The sequence below is a fragment of the Hydra viridissima genome, unplaced genomic scaffold, assembly GCF_058129835.1.
Source record: "Hydra viridissima isolate aposymbiotic clone 2 unplaced genomic scaffold, HvirCarnegie_v1 scaffold_14, whole genome shotgun sequence".
Classification (NCBI taxonomy): domain Eukaryota; kingdom Metazoa; phylum Cnidaria; class Hydrozoa; order Anthoathecata; family Hydridae; genus Hydra; species Hydra viridissima.
Window position 1 is genome coordinate 4,868,250 of NW_028324313.1, and position 23,963 is coordinate 4,892,212.

The window sequence follows — 23,963 nt, forward strand, 5'->3', positions numbered from 1 at the left end:
AATGAGATATACAACATCGTATTTGAAAAATTTGTTGAATGAAAACGGCGTTAGTAAAACAGCAGATGATTTAATAACGTTGATGATGCTTGCGGTTGAAAATAATTTGATCAGTAAAGATGAGATTTTAGAAAGAGCAAAAGAAAAAAAAGTAAAGCCTCCTCCAAAAGAAAAAAAACCTGTTGATCCAAAATGGGAATGGCTTAGTTTAGTTAAGAAAAAACCCATCACTGTGAGAATAACCAACATTGAAACGGGTGAGGTGACTGAATACAAGTCTCTTTACAAAGCGATGGCAGGGACTGGACGTGGATGGAGATATTTAGAGCGTCGAGATGGAAAGGTGGATAATGGAATCAAGATTGAATTTTTAAATTCTGAAAAGCTTGAAAAACGTAAAAAGCAGCAAAATTGATTTTTTAACTTTTAACATGTTAAAAAATTGACTTAAATAAAATTCTTGGCATAAATAAAAAGATGGAGAGGAAGTATGTGATTGAATTTGATACCATAGGTCGTGCGCATCTGTTTGATGAAGAAAAAGAAATTCATGCGACTGGATACGAATTTACTGCACATGACGAGTGGGGAAGAAAGTATACGATTAGATTTGATGAAATGGGTCAAGCACATGTATACGACTCAATAAGCGAAATTTTTGCCAATTATCTTGTTTCATAAATTTTTAATTCTCCCGCGAAAAGAATTAAAAAACGGTAAAAACTTTTCGAAGAAGAAAATATGCTGAAAGTGTGCCAAGATTTAAAAAAATTGAATTGACTTAAAGAAAATCTTAGTATAATAAAAATGAGTATCTATTCTTCAAAACCAGAATTAATTGCTAAAGAGCGGAAACTTGAATGCATCGAAAAAAATTTTATTTCCCTTAATAAAATGGGTGATAAAACTGATGCTAAAGAGCAAAAAGCAAAAACTTTCGACAAAGAGCGAAAAATTGAAAGTGACATAAAGAAAAATCTTTCCGTAATAAAAATGGAAAGTAAAACTGTAAAAGAATTAAAAGAAATTGCTAAAGGACAAAAAATAAAAGGATACTCTAAAATGAGAAAGGGGGAACTTATAATGGCTTTGCATCCTCCTAGAGTTGTCTCTGCTCCTGCTTCTTTTCGTAGACGAACGACTGAGGCAAGACCGTTGCCTGTTAATGCTACTGTAAAGCCTGCAAAAGTAAGGTTTGTTGTTAGTCCTAAAAAGCCTGTGCCAGCTCCTCGTCCTGCGGTTCAAAGACCTGTTCCAGCTCCAAGACCAAGGTCTAGCGACTTGATTTCATTCGAGCCTTCTACTCTCTTGCAAAATCAGGTAACAAGAGATGAACCCTCTATTCTTAACACACCGGTTGTTGATTCAACAAACGTTATTACACCTATACCTGTTCCAGCACCAAGACCTGGTTTATTTTCAACTCTGACGAGAGTTACAAAAAGTGTAGCATCCTATGTTGTAAATAAGTTTAATGATGTTAAAGAATGGATAGAACCCTACGTTCCTGAAGTGGTCAAGAAGAATGTAAGCGAATCAGCGAAACAAATCGATAAAAAGATACAGTCGATCAAATCACTTGTATCAAAAACAGAGTATAAACAGCCTGTTCCAAAACCATTTACAGTAAAGTTTAAAATGACTGAACATTCAGCGGAGAGTTCTGTGAGACAATTTTCTTATAGACCTTCTTCTCGATATCAAGACATTGCATCCTTTTTTAATTTAGTGAGAGAGTCTGCCATTCAAACCATGGAAGGGGAAAGAAACACCAGAGTAAGAATTATTTTAACGTGCAAAATGAAATCTGTAAGCATGATGACTGGTGCAGAAGTGACTCGGGAAGCGAGCTTTTCATCAAGATCAGAGATTGTTCTAACAGCTACAAATGTAAGAGAGCTCATGGGTGAAATGGAAGAAAAAGTCTTGGAAAATAGTGTTAAATACAATGCTTTAGGATCTAATTGCACTATTTCTAAGATTTTAAGAATGGACATTAACTTTACTGATTACGAGCCTATCAGCGGTTCTTCCTATATTGAACTGTCTAAAGAGCTGAAAGACAAAAAGGCTATCATCAACATGGAAAACAAGGACAATCAATGCTTTAAATGGTCAGTCACTCGAGCGTTGAATTTAAAAAATACGCATAACGAAAGAATTGACAATGATCTTATTTTAAAATCAGAAGAGCTGAATTGGGATGGAATGGAGTTTCCTGTCAAGATCGCTCAAATTAAAAAGTTTGAGAAAAATAATCCTGACATTAACATTAACGTCTTTGGGTATGAAAATGAAAAACTTTATCCTTTGAAAATATCTAAATTTACAGATCGAAAGCACTGTGTTGATTTGTTGTTTATTTCAAACGAAGACACTGACCATTACTGTCTTATTAAAAGTTTAAGCAGGTTATTGTCTACACAAACATCAAATCATCAGCACAAAATGTATTATTGCAGAAATTGCTTGCAAGGCTATGACCAGGAAGAAAAGCTTCAACATCATCAACCTTATTGTTATGACAACACCTCAGTAAGAATCGAACTTCCTAAAGAAGGGACGACCGTTCAGTTTAAAAACTATCAAAAGGGTATGAGAGTTCCATACGTTGTCTATGCAGACTTTGAAAGCTTCATTAAACCTCTTAACACTTGCACACCGAATTCTAAAGAGTCTTACACCAAACAATACCAAAAGCACGTTCCAAGCTCCTTCTGCTATTATATCAAATGCTTTGACGATAGCCTTTACAAAGGAGAACCTGTCATGTACACAGCAAAAAGCGAAGAGGATGATGTTGCTCAAAAGTTTATAACCATGCTTGAATCAGATCTTATAAAGATTTTATACAAGATTGATTTAATAAAAAAGAAAGTCATGACGGATGAGGATGAAAAGAATTTTGAGGTTGCAACTCTATGTCATATTTGCAATAAAGATCTTAACGGTGATAAAGTATTAGACCATTGTCATTTGACTGGAAAGTATCGAGGAGCTGCTCATAACAAATGCAACTTGAATTATAAACTTCCAAAATTCATTCCTGTCGTTTTACATAATTTGTCTGGTTACGACAGTCATTTGTTCATCAAGAAATTAGGTGGAAAACTCAATTGCATACCCAACAATGAAGAAAAATATATCAGCTTCACAAAAAGCATCAAAGTGAGAGAATTTACTGATAAGAAGGGTAAACTAAAGGAAATATGGAAAGAGATGAGGTTTATTGATAGCTTCAGATTCATGGCTGGTAGTTTAGACAGTTTGGCTAAAAATCTAAACAACGACCAATGCAAAAACGTTGCTCAATATTACTCTGGAGAGCAGTTTGATTTATTAAGAAAAAAAGGTATTTACCCTTATGACTGGGTGGACTCGATTGAAAAGTTCTCTGAAACGCAATTGCCTCCTATTGAAGCATTCCATTCCAAACTGAATGATGAGGGAATAAGCTGTGAAGACTATGCACATGCTCAAAACGTTTGGAATATATTTGGATGTAAAACATTTAAAGATTACCAAGAACTGTACAACATGTCTGACGTGCTGATACTTGCTGATATCTTTGAAAATTTCAGAGACGTGTGTCGTAACTATTACAAGCTTGACCCTGCTTGGTATTACACCTCACCCGGTTTGGGTTGGGATGCTATGTTGAAACTAACTGGAATTCAGTTAGAGCTTCTGACTGATGCTGATATGCTTAATATGATAGAAAAAAGGATACGCGGTGGAATTTGCATGATCAGCAAACGACATGGAACTGCTAACAACCAGTACATGCCAGACTATGATCCTTTAAAACCTTCTAAATTCATCCAATACTTAGACGCTAATAATTTATATGGATGGGCTATGTGCAAACCTCTTCCTGTTAGAGGATTTAGATGGATGGCTGAGGATGAACTCTCCAATTGGAAATCCATGCCGTGCATTCTCGAAGTCGATTTAACCTATCCCAAAAGCCTACACGATTTACACAACGACTATCCTTTAGCTCCTGAAAGACTAACCATTGGAAAAGTAGAAAAGCTCGTTCCTAATTTAAACAACAAGGAGAAATATGTCATTCATCACGAAAACCTAAAACTATATGAACGACTTGGATTGATCGTTACCAAAATTCATCGTGGCATCACCTTTGAAGAAGAACCTTTCATGAAACAATACATCGACCTCAACACTGCATTAAGAGCAGAAGCTAAAAACGAGTTTGAAAAGGACTTTTTTAAACTCATGAATAACTCTGTCTTTGGAAAAACCATGGAGAATATTCGAAAGCATGTTGATATTAAACTAGTTACCACAAGAAAAGAAGTCTTAAAATTGTCAAGAAAACCTAATTATGATAGAAATACCATTTTTGATGAAAACCTTACTGCAGTTCACATGAAAAGAACAAAACTCTTTTACAACAAGCCTGTTTACTTAGGACTGAGCGTTCTAGACATAAGCAAAATTCTCATGTTTGAGCATCATTACGACTATATCAAACCTAAATACGGAGATCGCGCAAAACTTCTCATGACTGATACTGACTCGCTCATCTATGAAATCGAAACGGATAATTTTTATCAAGACATTGCTAACGATATTGAAGCTAAATTTGACACGAGCGAATTTCCTAAAGATCATCCTGCTGTTCAAAACTTTAGATTTAACGCTGGGTTTAAAAATAAAAAGGTTATAGGCAAGTTCAAAGATGAAACTGCAGGTAAGCAAATTAAAGAGTTTGTTGGACTTCGACCCAAACTCTACTCTTACAAGATCGCTAAAGATGAACACAAAAAATGTAAAGGGGTTAAAAAGAAAGTCGTTAATAAACACATCACTCATCAAGATTATAAAGACTGCTTAATGAATAAGACAGAAAAGCTTGCAACCATGAACGTTATACGATCACATGAACATGACATATACACCGAAGAAATCAACAAAGTCGCTCTCAGCGCTAACGATGATAAAAGACACATCTTACAAGACGGCATTCACACCCTAGCCCTTGGACACTACAAACTAAAACCATGCTTTACATTTATGGACTATGATAAACTCTTTAACATTATGGAATAAATACTTCTTTGCAGGTTCTGGCATGATATTAACAATGAGATAAAAATATAATAACATCTTGAATTCATTAACTATGGAGAAGACTGGTAATGTCCTAGAATCGATATTGTGTCTTGAAAACTGTCAATGCATATAGAAAACTGTCAATGTCCTAGAATCCGCATTGTCTAGTAGTAACGATATAAGGTTTATGGTATTTTGGTGCTGCCAAAATTGCCCCTTTTTTGTACCCCAAATTGCCCCAAAAGGGATGTTCCCGTAGCGCAATCAACGGGGCTTTTTTTTACGCTCATCCAGAGACTGTCTACTTCCTCTGTGCAAAATTTCAGCTTTATACTATTTTTGTCCGGGTCAACTCGCAATTCTCTCCTACTAATATCAACTTTAGAGTTTCTAGTTTTAAGAATACACAAAAATATGTTTTATAAAACATCTAAAAATGAAGATGGACAAAAAAAAGCGAGGATGATCACAGAACTACGTGTATTTCAATAGATGTGTATGAATTCTATATAGGCTGAAAGTGGTCGTTCAGTCAAAAAAAATCTCAAAAAGATACTAAGCTAAAAACCATTTTTAATCATCAAGATGGTAACTATCTGAGGCAAGTAGCTCGTAAATCCAGTATTTCGCAATTAAATGCAAATAAATTACTTTATGCAAGTAAATTACTGAAGTAAGTCTACAATTAAATGCTTTAATATATAAGAAAGTCCGAAGCGAAATGATTAATTAATACAAAGAATTCGAACATGTTGCAAAAGATTTTACCAGAATTATCGGGACTTTGAGCGTGTCAGATTTAATGGAGTGATAGAATCGAATATTTTATGAAATAAAATAAACAATTGTCTATTAATTACTATTTTTCTTTTTAAAAAATATAAAGTAAATAAGGAAGTTGTAATCCTTTAAACTTTAGATTTTTAGTGATCACTCGTTAAGGAACTTTGAAAAATATGCTTACTTAACTATTGAAATCAATATATAACTTAAAGTTTATGTGACTACCAATCATGTCAACCAAGAGGATATGGGAAACCACGAGCAAAAAAATAAAACATAACCCCTACCCCCACCCTACCTCTTTAAAAAAAAATTTTTTTAATGTACGATTCACTTAGAAAAGAGAATTTCTGTTTAACAAATATAATAATTGCTTATAAATAAACGTTAAAAGAGTATGTTTTTACATACGAATGCGCACAAAAAAATATATTTATGTATAGAAAAAGATAATAAAAACTCCTAAAGCCAATAAATACGTGAAAAATGCTCTTACTCCTTAGAATTTTAAAGTAATAAACAATGCGAAATTTCAATCACAAACAACGAATAGAATAAGGTTTAATTATAGAATTAATGAAAAATAGTAATAAAAAAATAATCCTTGGCAAAAGCTTCATTAACAGATAAAAAAAATTTTCATTATAGTTTATGATTTTGACACAAGTCAAACTTGCACTCTTTTTAAAAGCTCGTACTTCCTACGTCCATATCGTAACCGAACAGAAAATTTTATGCAAACTAAATAGCCATTTCAACACTGTTAACAATTTCTTTAAAGAACCGATGCAAAAATGTAAATGTTGGCCTATTTTCGGCATTCTTATCCCAGCACTTACAAATAATGGCATAAATCTCTGGTTGACAATAAGCTGGCTTTGACAATATGGGAAATGGGGTGTTTGGATTCTGGACAGCTTCACACGCTTTGGATATAACTTGCTGATCTGTAAGATTTTCATAAGGAGATTGGCGAGCGAATGTCAAAATTTCCCACAAAGTTACACCGAAGCTCCATACGTCTGTTTCCTGGGTAAATTTTCCTTAAATAAGCAACAACACATCAACAACACATCATATGAATACAGCTCTTGGAACTTTACCGTCATTCTGGAGATCTTAGTTTTAATTTTATTAACTGCGATCAAATTTACTGTATTTGATCGCAGTTAGTTAAAACTTTATTTGTATTTAGTAGTTTAAATACTAAATACAAATAAAGGTCTCTTTGAACAAACTCAGGTTTCAATCAATAATTTTGTGCATACAATCTTCTTACATTGATGATAATAATTTAATTTAATTCTTACATCTTACATGTAAAGTATTAAAAAATTTTAATTCAAAAACGCTTTAGACTGACAAAGAAAAAACCACATAAAAATATCAGAACATTACCATAGAATAAAGACTCTGGTGCCATCCATCTGATAGGCAAAACTGCCTTCCCTTCAATTCTGTAATAGTGTTTCGAATACAAATAACGACTCATACCAAAGTCTGCAATTTTTACCTGAAGAGCAGGCCCAACTAGACAGTTTCTTGTGGCTAAATCACGATGAACGAACCCTTCGGAATGAAGATACTTGACACCAGCAGCTATTTGTTCAGCAATGTGCAACAATTGGTCCGGCAAAAGTGCATCGGAAGAAACCTGGCTAATACGTACATTATCAATAGATTCATAAGGACGTCTGTCACGCAGATATTGATTCAGATCACCATTTTCCATATATTCAACAACCATTAATTTATCACTAGATAAACTTGAAGCATCATAATTACAAACCCCAAGTAAACGAACAACATTCTCGTGTTTCAAGCGTGACATTATTTCAACTTCTTTCAAAAATTCAGACGTAATGTTCTCATCTTTTGATTTAAGCATTTTAACAGCAACTAAAGCAGTATCTGCTAAACCCCAAGAGTTGTAATGCCCGATCGTACCATATATTTCATCTAAACCTCTTGCTTCAGCAATGTGAACTTCTCCGAACTGACCCACACCTATTCGTTCTTTGAAAGTTAACTGAGAGCGAGGAAAAATTTTAATTGATGTTTTCTGCTTGGTCCATTTAGCAGGATCCGAATACAAGCTCGAAGCAATAACTGCTTTATAAGGATTCTCATATGTACTAGCATAAATTGCACTGCTTTGATAAACAAGATTAGACGGCGGAACACTGTTAGGTTCGGCATACTGCTTTGCATCAGCATAATGTATTGTTCCATCCTTATTTCCATCGTCAGGTGCTGCATATTGTGCATATTGTACATTAACTTTAATATACCCTGGTTGATCAGATAATTTTTCTGGTGCTGCATATACATCTTCATTACAATTTACTAAAAGTAGAATTTATAAATATGTAATTTTTTTAAACAAGATAAACTTAAAAAAGATAAACTAAAGATAAAATAAAGCTAAAACAATTCTTATCAAATAAAGTTAAAGAAAAGTAAAGTGAAGAAAAATAAAGAGAAAATAAAAAAAGAATTTACAATCATTATTGTACAAGGATCTTAGAGTTGATCTACTAGAATCTTCTCGTCCATGAATCAAGACTTCATCACGTCCATACCTAGTTCGCACAATAATAGGTTTTGATTTAGGTGGTTTCAATATGATACGCCTCAAATTCTTTCCATATCGATACAGAATGAATGCAGTAAGCAGAATAAGAAGAACAGCCATTAGAATAACAATTATTATGACAATTGTATTGCTGGAGGTAGTACCATCCAGACTTTCTATAAATTATATAGTAATATAAATAACTTTGAGCACAAAAGATGTATTTGTAATTAGAAATATATATTTAAGTACTTCTGGATTTGATGGCATTAATATTGCAACAACTTTAAATAACTAACCAGGCCTCTTTGTTGGAACTACACACTCAAAAGCTGTAGGAGTCATTTTTATAGAATTTTTTGGAAGTTCACCTGTAAATAAAACATATAAAAGACACTCAGCTGAACTGTATAAACTATTGTAAGAGTTTATGTGTTGGAAATTAAGAGTCTGTGTCTTGGATCAAAAAGTATTTTTACAACATTTTTTAGTAAGACCTACCAAGACAGGATAAGACTGAGCAAAACAAGAGCATTGGTTTTGATTTGTCTTAAAAGATCACAGAAATAGTTGCCAGACATCTAAGAAAAACTGAAAATTTTACCCTTGTACTGATCACATATCAGCAGAGATTTCAAAAAACTTGTTTTACTTGCTATCATGAAAGTACCAACATTCTTAACTCATGAATGTCACCATAGCAATAGCTTTTTAATGATAGCGTGCACACCACAATAAAATTTTATAAAAAAATAGCCTTCATGTTTTACTTTTTTAGTAAAAACAGATTATATGATGCTTGTAGATAAAAAAAAAATAGGGATTAAATCAACAGTGTAAATGTAAACAGTAAAATCTTGAAAATATATAACACTAATCAGTATTGCTAATTGATCACCATCAGATCACTATAGTTTCATCTTGTAATTGTGGTATCGCAGCATTTCTGGTGCAGAATTTTGCTTATTATTTTCAATCAATAAAACCTCATAACATAATAAGTTTTGATAATGTTTCATAACCTTGGAATTTTGTGGAAGTAATTTGAACAACTGAGCTACTTATACAAAGTGTAAGAAATGTCTTAAAACATTTTAATCAATAATTGAAACATATTTAGTCTTCTCTTCAGAAGACTAGATATGTGATCTGAAGAATACTCAAATTTTAAAGAAGTCTAAAGAGTTATCAAAGAGGTGCAACAATGAAGCCTCTGATGGAGTGGATGTAGATGATAAAGAGAAATTTGAGAAGAGCTCATATGTTCTTAGAAACAATAAGACTACATCATTTCTGGCCATTCCGAACTCATGATTTAAAGTCTATCAAGCTTGAAAGTCAACAAACCCTGAGTTAAATATTTTCCCTTTCTTAAATATAATTTACAAAGTCAGAGTGATTTGTAAAAAATTGCTCATAAGTTAAAAAAGAGTAAACTCAAGTGTAATAAGACATTTTTCTGATAGTGTGCAAGCTAATTTTTTGTCTTTTTTTTTTTTTTTTTTTTTTTTGTCTTCAACTCTGTCTTTTTAGTACTTACACAAAGTAGAAAAAGACTAATAATGGCAAATAACTGAAGTGGAATCTGGAAATTATGAAACTTATAGCAAGAAACAACCTTTCTTTCAATATTGTGAACACACATGGCACCAAGAACATCTTCCAATTAACAGACCCCAACCTCACCATAAAAACTGCAACAACACTCAGCAGATTTAAGCTTCTGTTGTTGTATGAATATGTTTTCAGTTGACAATGTTCTCTCAGATGAGTTACCCTACTCTAGTGGCATTGCAGCATCAACAGATATCTGGGCATCAGGATCAAATGATTTATATCAGTCCTTGACAGTTCACTACATCAACAAATCAATGACACTCCAAAACTTCATCTTTAATGCCATAGATTTTACAGGTGATTTAGATCTTGACTTTTTTCAGCAATTCAAGATTTTCTGTAGATAAAGTTTAAATAAAAAATATTTCATTAAAATATCAAAAAACTCTTCAGTTTGCTTTCATAACATGACTTGTGCTTGAATAACTCTTTTTTATTTGACTAATTTTTATTAAATACCTTAAATGAAATAGAAATCAAACCTGTTTTGGTTTTAGATTATCATGCTGGTCATCTAAAAAAATTTAGCAGAATGTTAAAGGATATACAAGTCAACTCTTGCAAAACAATGAATTCAGATGGAAATCGAAATTGATGAAGATAAACTGGTTGTTGGTTCCAGTATGAATCATATTTGATATTAATTCCTTTTTATTGTTTTCAAATAATTAAAATAAAAGGTTCACTTTTCCTTATAACAAAAACTTTAAGTTAAAAAATTTCAATGTTTCATTTAAGCATGAGACAGTGACATTCCAAACAAAACAATATAAACTTAGAAAGTTTTTTATGGCTGCTTTTCAAACTTTGTATAAATTTTTCACCCTTAAAAAAGTCAGTTCCTTTTAAAAAACCTGTTAAATAAACAATTGTCCCATGCTTAGTTTCATTTGATGAGAGCTATTTTAGGTACATAAAGTACATTTTAAACCCAAAAGATTTTAGAAAAATGGTTTGTGTAGCAGAAATATGAGAAACTTTCTGCTGACAATTATCCAACAATCAACCGGGTTATATTTTTCTTATATGAAACCCAACTAACTATTCAAAAGAAAATGGCCGAAGAATTGAGATAGGGTCTAAATGATTTTTAAAACATTGAAAAATGAATTGTTCAACAAATGGTTTCCTGGATGTGTAAGAATGATGAATGCCTATGCATTTAGAAATTTTTGCTCAATCCTTTTATTTTTATTTCTTTTTCAAGAAGTTCCTGAATTGCTAATCACCAATCATGAAAACCATCAAAGATGGTTTGTCAGATAAACTCAAGCATTCCTTTTTTTTTACCTTTGTATCATTTGTTGAAAGATTTAAACTGAATTGAAAAAACAATTTTAAATGAATAGATAAAATATCAGAGTTATTTATATTATAAAAGCAAAAATAAAGTTGTTTTTCCAGCTTAAATTAACCAGGCTATTAAATTCCAGCATCATCATCTTCATCAGAAAAGGCTTTTTCTTCATGTGGAAACATGTCCATTGTGTGAAAAGAAAATTCTTTTTTAATCAGCAAAATAAGCAAAGTGTATTTAAATCAATCAAATCAAATCAGTGAAGTTTAGTTCAAATTCAGCAAAGTTTGACAATTGAAGCTAGTTTCAAAAGATGTTTGATGAAGCTTAAATATTGAGAGAAGAAACCATCCAACTACCTGCACTCTTTTGGTCAAAACTGAGTAGAAATTTTTTTAGGCAAACAACTGCTTGGTGATCTTAACTGATTCAAAACTGATAATTACATAAAATTTTGTTATGAATTTTCCCTTATGGAAAAAGAAAAAGAAATTCTTTTTGAACAAAAAAATATATTAACTTGACAAATATTTGGTTAAAAAATCTTTTTTGGTTAAAATTTTGATATCTGTAATATTGATAGGTTTTGTTAAGTCTTGTTTATATTAAAACCATTGACATATTACAAGACCACTAAGAAAAAACCTTGATAAGTCTTGAAATGTTTCAAGACCAAATCAAGCTTGTGTTGTATTTGTATTAAAATAGATTTATTTCAAGACACAGACCCTTACTAGAAATACAAGTTAAACTTGTTTTACTGCACACAAGAACTTATTATATTCAAGATTTGTAGAGAAAAGCTTCAAAGATGTACTGAAATATGAGGGACATGAAGAACTTTGCTTTGCACAATGTGTATCAAAGAGAAAAGATAATTTTACGTTGTTAAAAAAAAAAAAAAAAAGAAGAGTAGTCTCAAAACAAAAGCTTTTATTAGAGGTAAATGCTTGTATTTAAAAAGGCCTCAGTTATTCTTTTCATAAAAAAATTTAAGCTTTTGTTGCATAGATGATCCAGAGAAAAAAATTTAATTTCGGTAATTTTTTTAACTATTTTTTAATTGTTTCTTTAAACAAATAACTAACCAGATTGTGTGAACTTATGTGAAAAAGTAAATTTCTATAAACTAATTAAAAAAAAAAAAAGTTATGCAGTACTTAAACTTCTTATAAAATTTATTGATAAAATTTGAAAATTGTAACAAAATTTACCATATACTGCATGTTTAAAAAAATTAATGTTACAGGATAGAGAGTTAGAAAGAAGAACACTTAAAGTTTTACTTTTTTAATAATCTGAAATTTATGAAAACATTTTACGTGTTACAGTACTCTTATAATTCCTCTGCAAAGTTAGATTTAGTACAAATCACACATGCTGATATTTATTGTCAGCTTAAAATCAAAAAACTTTAAGAAATGTATTGGGTGAACAGTAACAGATTTTATAAAAAATAATTTCTAAAACCTTACTGATAATACTAATGAAAAGTACTAAAAGAAACAACTAACCTAAAATCAGTTCAATTTGTCTCACAAGAATCCAGTCTCCAGAATAATCTAGTTCAACTTTTAGATAATGAAATTCCAATTTACCAATATCCAACACAAATTCATAGAATTGTGAACTCAGTGCATACACTGAATCAGGTGTGCAAGCATATAAGGGATTTTGAAGCACATCATAAAGAATATTGGAAGTGATATAAAATCTTCTAATTGGTGAAGCTTTTGCACTTTCATTTATGTAAGTTTTCAATTTGATGCCATTTACAAATGAAATTCGAGTCAGTGTAATTAAAATGAAAGGTCTGGGTACTTCTTTTTTATGCCAACCCAACCAGCAACTTGGTTTAATAAATGGGTTTGTCATAAATTCTACACGATCCACTAAACAACCAGTACCTTTATCTAACTCATTATTTATTTCAGGTTGACCATTGTATATCACATCGTTGAATAACAAGCCTTGATAGTAATTACCCACTTTGATTTTATAAAATTGAATACGAGCTGGCAAATATTAGGATAAAATACACTTAATAAATACAATAGAAATTGATTAACACAAATTTTAAAAAACAGAAATAAATCATAAAAACAGTTTCTACAAAACATTTATTTTTAAATTGCTCCACAAGGAGGAGTTTTGACATCCTCAGTAGTACCTTCATGCTGAATAGGTGTTATAGTAGATGTATTAGTATTAGTAGATGGAATTAATGTAGTAGTTATTGCATCTATAAGAAAAAGTGTTAATAAGTGTTAATGTTGATTATAGTGTAAGAAGTAGTTAAAAGTAACAATTTATGAAACTAAACAAGTTTCAATCTAAAAAAAAAAAGAAATGAACAAATTTTTATCTCCTATACTAGAAGAAACTAAGAAAAATGTTAGAGCTGTTTAAAAGAAAGGCTCTTTTGTTTTAAACATTTTAACAATTTAGACTAATAACAGCTGTAGTTTTGAAGTTTTCTTTTAAAAATCTGAGTTTCATGTTTGTTTGCACTTAGGCTTAAAACACAAAAAGCCTTCATAGTGCATACTAAATCATAATAAGGTCATTAGTAACTAATTCTTTAATAATGGTCTAAAATGAGTAACAATAAAAAGGAAAGATCACCATAATTTTAGGATCTGATGCAATAAGAAATATGATTGTTACAAATACAAACATTTTTTTTTTAACGATAACTAGGTATTGCAGATAGCTTAGTTAATGACAAGTATTGTATTGCTCATATCATATTTACTAGCTATAGTATTTTGCTGATATAATATTCAAATAACTTTAAAAAATTTTCCATATAACTTTTTAAAACTGTATTAAAAGTGCTTTTGAAAAATGAACATCCTAATTTTAAACTTTTAACTTTATTGAAATAAATATTGATGTGTATTTTACCTTCTTTTAAAACTGCTTGACATCCATATACTTGAAGTTTGATACATGTTCTGTTGTCTAATTGTTCTTGCATGCGTATTCGAAGAAACTTTGCAGAAATAGGGACATCAAACTCTAAAGTCTTGGTTTGATACTCAGAACTTATAAACTCCTAATAACAAAGATAAAAAAAAATATTGTTTCATCTCCATCTTTATACTTCACCTATAATTTTTTGAAATTGATAAAACTAATCATTTAAATTTATTGTAAAAACTATCAGTAATCACAATTCTTTAAAATAAAAATAATTAAATTCACCATTCCACCATTGTATTTGGCCCAAATTTGACCATCATTACTGAAATCTAACTTAAACTTATACGCTAAATACTGGGTACTTCCTTTCAATCCATCCACTTGTAATCCATAAAGTATATATTGATTAACCAGATTTATAGTAGTATATTCTGCAAATTTATCTTGATTGTTTTTATTAGCTATTAAACACCAAGCCAGTTGTTGTGAAAACAAAAGAGACAAACCAGTATAGGAAAGAATTTCTGAATTAAATGCTGTGGAATTAAACAAGTTTGAATTACTAAACTTTTCAGTTAACACAGCATTACTTTTGTTCGGACAGTCTATAAAATGAAAAATAAATATATCACTATGGAAAACTATAGATGTAATTATTTGTAAAAGTAGACACTGGTGTCAACCATTGATAACTATTGTTAACCATAGATAAACCACAACTTCAAAAAATATGGAAAACTAAATTTTAAAAAGATATCTTAAAAAATCCTTTTGAAGGGTGATACTAAGTGCCAATAAGAGTTAATTACTTCAATCAGCTCTGAATCAGCAGTGGGACCCTGTCATCTTTGAAATTAATCTTTTAACAACTTACTCAATGTAACTTCTTATGGCAACACAAACTAATTTTCTGCATTGGTCCTGCATGAGCTTTTAAAAAATCATGCATCTTTAAATTTTTCAAAGCCATTTAATGTTTCAATACTGTCTTCATAAAATATTGGAGTTTACTTGCTACGAACTCCTATTAGTATGTAAAATCACATTTTAAAAGGATTTTTTTTAGGATATTTTTTTAATAATAGGTTTCCATATTTTCAAACTTTGAAAGATTGACAACTATTTTAAGAATAGATCATTTTGAATGTAAGATATTCTGTGCATAATTTGAAATAGCAACTTATTGTTGCAAAAAAATATAAAGCTTGATACACTTACTATGTACAGTTGATACACTTACTATGTACAGTTGATACACTTACTATGTACAGTTGATACACTTACTATGTACAGTTGATACACTTACTATGTACAGTTGATACACTTACTATGTACAGTTGATACACTTACTATGTACAGTTATTAACTGTTCTCTTGCAGTCAGCTTCAAAACTGTCAAAGAGTACTTAACAGATATGAGGTATGTACAGTTTTGTTTCTTTTTATAATTATTTTAAAACTCAGTTAAAAAAATAAAAATTTTAAAAGTCAGTTAAAATTTTTTCAAAGTTTCAAATGATAAAATTACTCATAACTTTGTTTTAATTAAATCATAACTTGTAAAAGAATATTTATCTTAAGATAATAAATTTTATGGTTTGAGAAAACAAATATATTACCAAAAATTTACCAAAATTTGTTTTGCTTTAAGTGAAATAATTCAGCTCAAATTATCATTTTAACACTTTTTTGGAGTAAAACTTACATTGCAAAGAATCAAACTTTTTTTTTTTTAACTGACACATAAACAAGTTGTCCTCATATTATTAGATTTTCTGAAAAAAATTTATACAAAAGTTCTGAAGTTCTTAGAAATTCCCAACTTAGAATCCTAAACTACAAGTCGGAAAAACTAGAACAGAAGTGCTTTAAATTATTCCATGCCATCTGATGCAAAACTTATTTAAACCATATGCTGATGTTTTTTTTTGTTTTTTTTTTTTGTTTTTTTCTTTCACTCACAAAATACAAGGTTTGAATAACTATGGAAGATTAAAAAGGAGTTACATGTTACAAATTTTGTGTTACACCATACTATTACGGTAACAGTACAGCAATAGTAAAACTATAGTAGGCTAGTAGCGTTAAGCTGGTAAAATAAGCTGACAAATTTGCTTTAACAAAGTATCAAAAATGAAAACTAAGTATTAGTATATAGCCCTGAATTAGAGTCTGTATATTTTTACAGACTCAAACTCCATAAGCACTTAAAAACTTCAGATTCTAACTTTGACACATTGATAAACACTTAATTTGAATCATAACAAAGAGGAGATAGAAAAATCCAATTACTATTCAAGTAAAAAAAAAATGTCTAATTCAAAAAGGTTGATTCGACAGCAATTTTTTAGTGTTCATCAGTGTTCATCAAAATCAAGGAATTTCTCAGAAATTGTTATTGATAAAAAGACTTTAAGAAACTATTTTTAGGTTGCACTTTACTTTTATGCTTTCTACCAATTAACACATGTACAGAATTTAGATTTGGAAAAATTAGATTTGAAAAAAGAGAATATTTCAAATTTCTTCTGATTATGTAGAATATGCACTTTAGTTGGCAAGTCAATCCTTAGAGTTTTGGATGATTTATTGTTCATTCCAAAAATGTAATTGTCTGACTTTAGAAAAACCTAAAAAGACTGCTTTATATACTCTTAATCTAAGGTAGAGCATATTGGGTGAAACAGTAAGCTTAATACTTACTTGTGCATTTTTAGAGCCACCAAAAAATAAAAATTGGGAATGATGGTGTAGTCTGACATTTTCAATGTTCATTATGAAATAATGAAAAGATGATAAAAATCAAGAATCATACTCAATTAACATTCATTGCTGATTTTTCACAAATATCATATTAAAATATCAAAACCAATCCTTTTTGTAGTTGCGCCATTGTGTAATTCATTGTACACAAGGAATATGTAGTTCAATGACTATATATGGCTCGTTGTGCATAATTCATTGTGCACAATGTATTAAGAAATGATATTTAAATTGTAAAAGCGAATGAACGTGACGATGAAATACATAACGTATATAGAGTGTAGTCGTCTTAATATTACACTTTTGTAGCAAATGGGATGTAAATTGATTACTTAAATCAATTATAGAACTGATAATAATTTATTAAAAACAATTATGACAAAATATTGAGGAAAATGAAAAAATATTTCAAGACACTTTTTTAAAGAACACAGTGACAGTAAAATTATGCAATTTTATATACATAACAGTTTTATAAATAAGATTTTACCAACATATTCCTTAAGCACTGATAAGATCTTACACCCATATAACTCCATGCGTAAACATTTAGTATTTGCATCAATAAGCAGATACAACTTGATTTTACTAGTAGAAATAGGCTGGTCCAATATTAGGTACTGGTAATCATCATTTGATTTCTTTTGTACAGGAATCTATATCACAAGTTTCATTGAAAACAATAATCAATTTTCCTGAACAAAGTCAAATGAACAGAAAAAACAGAAAAAAAAAAAGGGAAAAACCACATACATTTAACACAGCACCAAATACTATTACACTAAACTTATTTAAAATAAACTTTCATTTTAGAGAAAGTAATATGATACGCTACTTTGATTCAAATTTAAATGTGAATGTTTTAATAAGTGGTCAGAAAGATCTGGCACAAAATATCTAGCCAAAAAAAGTATTTATAATCTGGAGTTAAAAAATAACTTGTTTAGGGGGTTAGGTTTCTCTCACTCTTTATAGATAACACATTTGAATTTTTACAGATGTATAACACATTTCAATGATTGTCAAAAATAACTAGTGTAGATACCAAGCAATTGTGGAAAATTGCTTTGTGTAAAAGCAAACGACTACTGATATTGATGGTACTTTGATTATTGATGTTGATAGCTGAAAGATTGGTTGAATAAAAATTACTTTTTGAACAAAAATATGTTCATCTACAAACTTCTTCAAAAGCAAATCAAAATATATTACCAATCAAAATAACTTGTGGCAATAGGCTCAGCAAATGCATGGTAGGGTCAGGCAGCTTTGAACCAGAATAAATAAACAATAGAACAGAAAGACATTTAAAAATTTAACAAATATTAGAGGTGATATAATTGTGAAAAGTTAAAGATACGAAGCTTTTAATTTTCATTTCAAGCACGTTTAGTAAGGTATTTGAAAAGAAAAGTGAGAAGTGACAGAAATGTTATCACCAAAACAATCCCTTTCTGTTAATTTTAAGGCATTATCATATCCAACTACACCAAGCTATAAAAAAACTAGCTGCAGTGAGCTATATTATCCGTTTTTGCAGAACTTGCAAAAATAATTATTCAAATCTCAAATGTCAATAGACAATTAATATAAACTAAAAGTACAAACTAAACTTAAAAAAAAATTGACACAATTTATGATAGGGGCTCTTATGATAGAATGATATTTTTAAATTTTATCAACATTGCAAAGAGTGTACCAGAAGAAAAATACTTTAATTTTCTTGACACATTAAAACATGGCTTAACCTATTTACTGAGTATAAACCTAAAAGCATGTTGCTTTGGATAAAATTTTTCTTGCAAGTTAAAAAATTTTAAAACAATCAGCATTTTGTATATTGTATGATAATCCCACAAACCCACTGCTCAGCACACTTCTCAAATCAGCCTGAAGTTTTTTTTTTTTTAAAAAAAAAAAATCAAAAGCCTACATTATTACTATCACTAAAAATAAATTCTAAAGATTCTTAAGTATAGCTGATGAACCTAGCTCCTCTACAAGTATTGATATAACTATATGTATTAAAATAAAATCTTTTTTTAAGTAATTTTACCATTTGGATGTTCAGAACAACCCAAATTTTAGAGACAAATTTTTTCAAAATACTGGATTGTCAGCGTTTTCAAAACCTTTTCATTCTTCAGAAAACAAAACCACCAAACTCTTATGAAATTGTAAAACTACTGTAACTAAACCAAACCTTTCAATAAAATTTAACCAAACAATACAAAATTGTTTTTGTACCATAGTAACTTTTTTTAACAATCATTTATTTCTATAGTAGTTCCTTCAATTTATATTTTCACATTTTCCTTCCTTTTAAATATTTATAATTTTGACTGAGATATATTTTAACAGCCTGATCCACATTCTCTAATAGTTGTTGTAGAAAAACAGCATTTTGACAATTTTTGGCTCAAAATATCAGTCAAGAGTTTAAAACCATTAAAGGTTTCTTTATCAGGAGTAGCTTTATGCTAAGTGTTGTTTTTCCTTTACATAATTATTCCCTTTAGGTACTTTAAATACTTTAAGTACTTGTTTTCCCTTAACAAAAAAAGTGGCTTCCTCCTACAAATTGACTTCAAAGTTGGAGTCAATTTGTAGAAGAAAACTTTATTTTCAATGTTAAAGTTTGAGTTCTAGCAAGTTCCAGCAGGTGTGATAGTTATTTTACAATTGGGCATCCCATACCTTTTAAAAATCACCATTTTTTACCATAAACACAAGGCCCCGAGTATTTTTTTGCTTGAAGGTGTATAAACCTATTACACTTCTTGATAAAATTGAATTTTTTAACAAACATAAAACAAACTTGGAAGAAAAAAGGAAGAGACTTTTTCTTCTAGATAAATATTTTTAAAAAAAGTATTTCACGGTCTACTTTGTAATGTGTTAAAGATGCATTTAAGTTCATTGTAGCACAACTACAAATATAAGTCATAATAGAGATGCTATTGAGTGTTTAGAGGTTAAATAAGAAAAAAAGTTAGGATGGCTGATATATTCACTTAACTCAAATGAACTTTGCCTTTGACATTTAATAGAAGAGCTTGATGATATGCAAACATGGATAAGAGGGAAATGAGCTAAAAAACTTAGAATTAATTGTTAAGTTTATTGTATCAGTTTACTTCCCTATGTGGTTGCAAACCAAAGTGAAGCATAGTATGATAAAGGGGCCACAACACATCTTGAACTAACTTAACCTTATAAAACTTTAAGATGAAAATGCACTGAAAATTATTGAAAAATATATGAGATCTTCAGCATGGTATTCTCATTCTAAAATCTTATTACAAAGTTTACTTTGAAGCCAAAACAAGATTGAAAGGAAATTTGCTGTTAACAAAAATCTGGAAACTAGAAAACATCAGAAAATTGGAAGACTCACTCTCCTAGAGCATACAAGATTCCTAACATAAACTTGATTCCAACCACATTGACTGACCTTATAATATGGAAAAAAGCCTATAAACCTGTCCAATGAACAACAGTGTTGTAGAAAATTTCCTGATTGTCCTATGGTATTTCCATATTTCCCTGTTCACAAACAAGGAGTTGAGAGGGAAGTTAAAATTAATTTTCCTTATGCTTGATAACATATTTTAATTAATAAAAATTTAAGAAATATTTACTGTCATGAAAGTAATTTTAAAACAATTAGCTTTTTTTTAGGTAACTGCTGCTTTTGAAACAGTCTTTGGTTTCTAGAGAAGAGATGGTTTTATCTGAGTGAGAGCAGAAAGTAGAGTGAAAATGCCTCTTTTTAATAGCAAGAAGGACATCTCTTCATTTTAGCATTCATTTTAGTCATTTTTAGTGCCTATAACAGAATATATTATAGAGATATTTATATATTATAGAATATATTGTTAAAGAGAAAAGAGTTTAAATTTTGTTAATTTTTATAACCTTAATATCATATTGTAGAATAAGCATTTATGAAACTTGGCACCTATACATGCAATAAAAAGAGGGGTATATTCACCACACCAATTTTTCCAAAAAAATCCATAACTATTAAGCATGCAACTTTTGTTTCACTTTTGTTACTTTTGTCGCTTTTTGAAGATAAAAAACAATAATTCTGACATTTGTTTTTAAGCAATGACAACGGTTTTTTACTCATTTTTTGTAACAATAAACGACTTCTGGGTAACGATAGTCTTTATTTAAAAGCAATAGTCATTTGATAAAGCTTGAATTATTAGAAACCAAGGTAAACTTGGCAGTTTAAAGTGTTGCCAGATGGTATTTTTTCAAACCAGCTTTCATTGGCAATAGATATTGGTTTGCTGATCTAAAAAATCTGGCAGCACTGGTTAAATTTTTTCGAAAACAAAGACATTGATTTTTTAAACATCTTAGAAATTTAGTTCTAAAAAAATAATCAGTGAATAATGGATAAATCATCTTTGTGGGATCATTTTCAAAGAGTTTCAGTGAATAAAGCTAAAATAGAGGCCTTCAGCAAGTGCAAACACTGTGGCAAAGCAATTCAGCAGCCACAATACAATACATCATCACTATGAGCACATCTCAGTTCAGGTAGTACCCATCATCATGCAACCCTTATCAGGACATCTACTAAGGCAACAATGAAAGCATGTGAAGAGTTCCTTTCTTTGGAGATGGCTTTGCAAGTGGGACTAGAGTAAGTTCTTCATTATTATATGTAAACAAAACCACATATAGTCTTACTTTCTTCATAAATTAAGTGGTTCAGATAATTATTTACCTGAAAGCTCAATTAGTTTTATCTGATCTAAGCATGCAAGTCTAGTCCTCAAATGTTTACAAATTAGTTTTTAAATTTAGGTATATCAGTTGTTGTTTTTTAAAAAAAAGCTTAGCCTGCACCCTTTTTGTAATCGTAGTATTTTAATTATAATCTATACTTACTCAACCTAACCTAATTGAATCAAATTTTCCTGATCTGATCCTGATGTTGACCTATAGGGTAATGTTATTTTATCAAAGATTAAACCTCATATTTAGTTGAAATTAAATTAGGATTTATTTGCCATTCCAAATCACTTGTAGTGTAGTAAAATTTTTTTAAATTTATATTTTAAGTTATATGTTTCAAGTTTACTTTTACTTTCAAATACTACTATTATTTTGGAAAAAATGTTTGGGCTTGTTATATTTCATTGTTTATAAAACTTCATAACAAATTTTCATCTAACTTTTCATATCGGATATTTTGAAGGCATCTGTCTTTGAACTCCAGATAAGTAAGGCGTCTGTCTCTGAACACCAGATTTCAAAGAGTCTTCTGCAAGTGCATGTAAAAAATTCAAGCCAATTAATTCCTTTGCCAAATTTCCGAAACAGGCTTCAAGACAACAAAAAATTGATCTTGCAATAACAAGACTTTTTGCAAGACAAAATCTTCTACTCTCTTTGGCAGATTCTGGTGCTTTCAAGGAATTTGTTGCTGAACTGGAACCACATGCAAATGTAAAGAGAGCATACACACTTTCCAAGTACAAGCTACTATTGCTTTATGACAATGTCAAAAAGTCTGTTGAGGACATGCTTCATGTACAATTACCTGAAGCACCTTGCTTTGGTTTGACAACAGATATTTGGATAAGTAAAATAATGATCTGTACCAGGCTGTCACACTCCATTACATCAAACAAAATTGGGAACTCTAGAAATTAGTTGTCTCCTGTAAAACCATTTTAGGAAGACACAAGTGATGCAATAGCATTTCTTCTTGACAAGTATGAAAAAGGGGAAAGTAGAAACATTCTCTAAACAAGGTATAAATTTTGCTGAATATCCAATGCACTATTTTTAGTGAAAGGATGAATAAAAAAATTCACACTAAGTTTCTATCCAAACTTTTTCCATATTTTAGTATATTTATGAAATACAAAAGTAATTTATTTTCTATTCAGTAGCTTTGCACACACTAGTATTACTATACTAGATTCTACTACTAGTTACTAGTATTTTGTTCCTAGTTATTACTATTCATTCCTAGTTATTACTAGTTACTAAGTGATTAGACTCATGTTACTATATGTTACATTTTACTTCGTTTTATATATTTCCTTACTTTGGTTCTTGTTTCAGTAAGATTCATAAATATTTTTTTAGTAAAGCACTCTAGCCTTTTGCAAAATAATTTTTAAAAGAATTATTCTCAATACAGGATTTTATGTTTGAGTATAATAAAAGTGACTCAAATTATCCCTATATTATTGACCTGGATTGTCCTACCCAATCTCCTTTAATTGGTTGTAGTTGATTGAGTTTATTCAAGTAAACAGTTTTTCCTTTCATCTTCTGATTAACTTGAGGTGTGTTAGAATGGTTAAGAAGTTTGGCTACATCCTTATCAACTCTGCTTGAGTTCGGGGTAAGATTCTATCTGTTGAAATAAAACCTAAGATTGCAAGGATATTCACAACTACTATAGTACCAATAGCATTCTTTATCTATCCATTCTTATCATAGAAATTTCTTATAGGATTCAGATAAATATATCAAGCCAAACACATATATAAAGGTATGTTAAAAATAAGTATTTTATTTTCAGTTAAGATAGCTTTAAATTTTTCCAAAGATAATTAACATTCTACATTACTGAACACCAAACAATTTCGATCCAATTAATTTTTGTTCTTTCAGACAAATCACTGGAATTGTTGCAAATCAAAACTAACAGAGTTACAGTCCATGAATCTGTATCTAAAATTAAAACTGCAATCCCTAAAACTAAAGAAGTACAACAGAATCTTCTCTGTACTGATCATCTCCTTAACTTAGCTATTCAGAATAATTGGGAAAAGATTCCTGAAATTAAATCTGCTATCATATCTTGTACTGATCTTGCAACAAACACTCACAAATCACCTTCAGCTGAACAACAAATCCAAGATGAGATTATAGAAATAAATAAAG

General features: G+C 30.1%; 1 protein-coding gene and 1 pseudogene across 2 annotated transcripts in view; one reads left to right on the forward strand and one right to left on the reverse strand.

The window, feature by feature from the left end:
- Positions 1–6,215: 6,215 nt before the first annotated feature.
- Positions 6,216–23,963, reverse strand: part of LOC145180922 (discoidin domain-containing receptor 2-like) — a 39,417-nt gene continuing 21,669 nt past the window's right edge. Inside the window, exons 3-11 of one of the 2 annotated variants that reach the window (XM_090072329.1) lie at positions 17,530–17,695; positions 14,559–14,881; positions 14,259–14,409; positions 13,522–13,593; positions 12,866–13,366; positions 8,737–8,808; positions 8,365–8,613; positions 7,261–8,208; positions 6,216–6,905 (exon numbers count right to left, since the gene is read on the reverse strand). In XM_090072329.1, the coding sequence (XP_089928455.1) occupies positions 6,604–6,905; positions 7,261–8,208; positions 8,365–8,613; positions 8,737–8,808; positions 12,866–13,366; positions 13,522–13,593; positions 14,259–14,409; positions 14,559–14,881; positions 17,530–17,695 (2,784 nt within the window). In that variant the 3' untranslated portion in view covers positions 6,216–6,603. The remainder of the gene's footprint in view (positions 6,906–7,260; positions 8,209–8,364; positions 8,614–8,736; positions 8,809–12,865; positions 13,367–13,521; positions 13,594–14,258; positions 14,410–14,558; positions 14,882–17,529; positions 17,696–23,963) is intronic. The other variant, XM_090072330.1, reaches the window with a different exon arrangement.
- LOC149878967 (uncharacterized) lies at positions 20,104–20,843 on the forward strand (annotated as a pseudogene).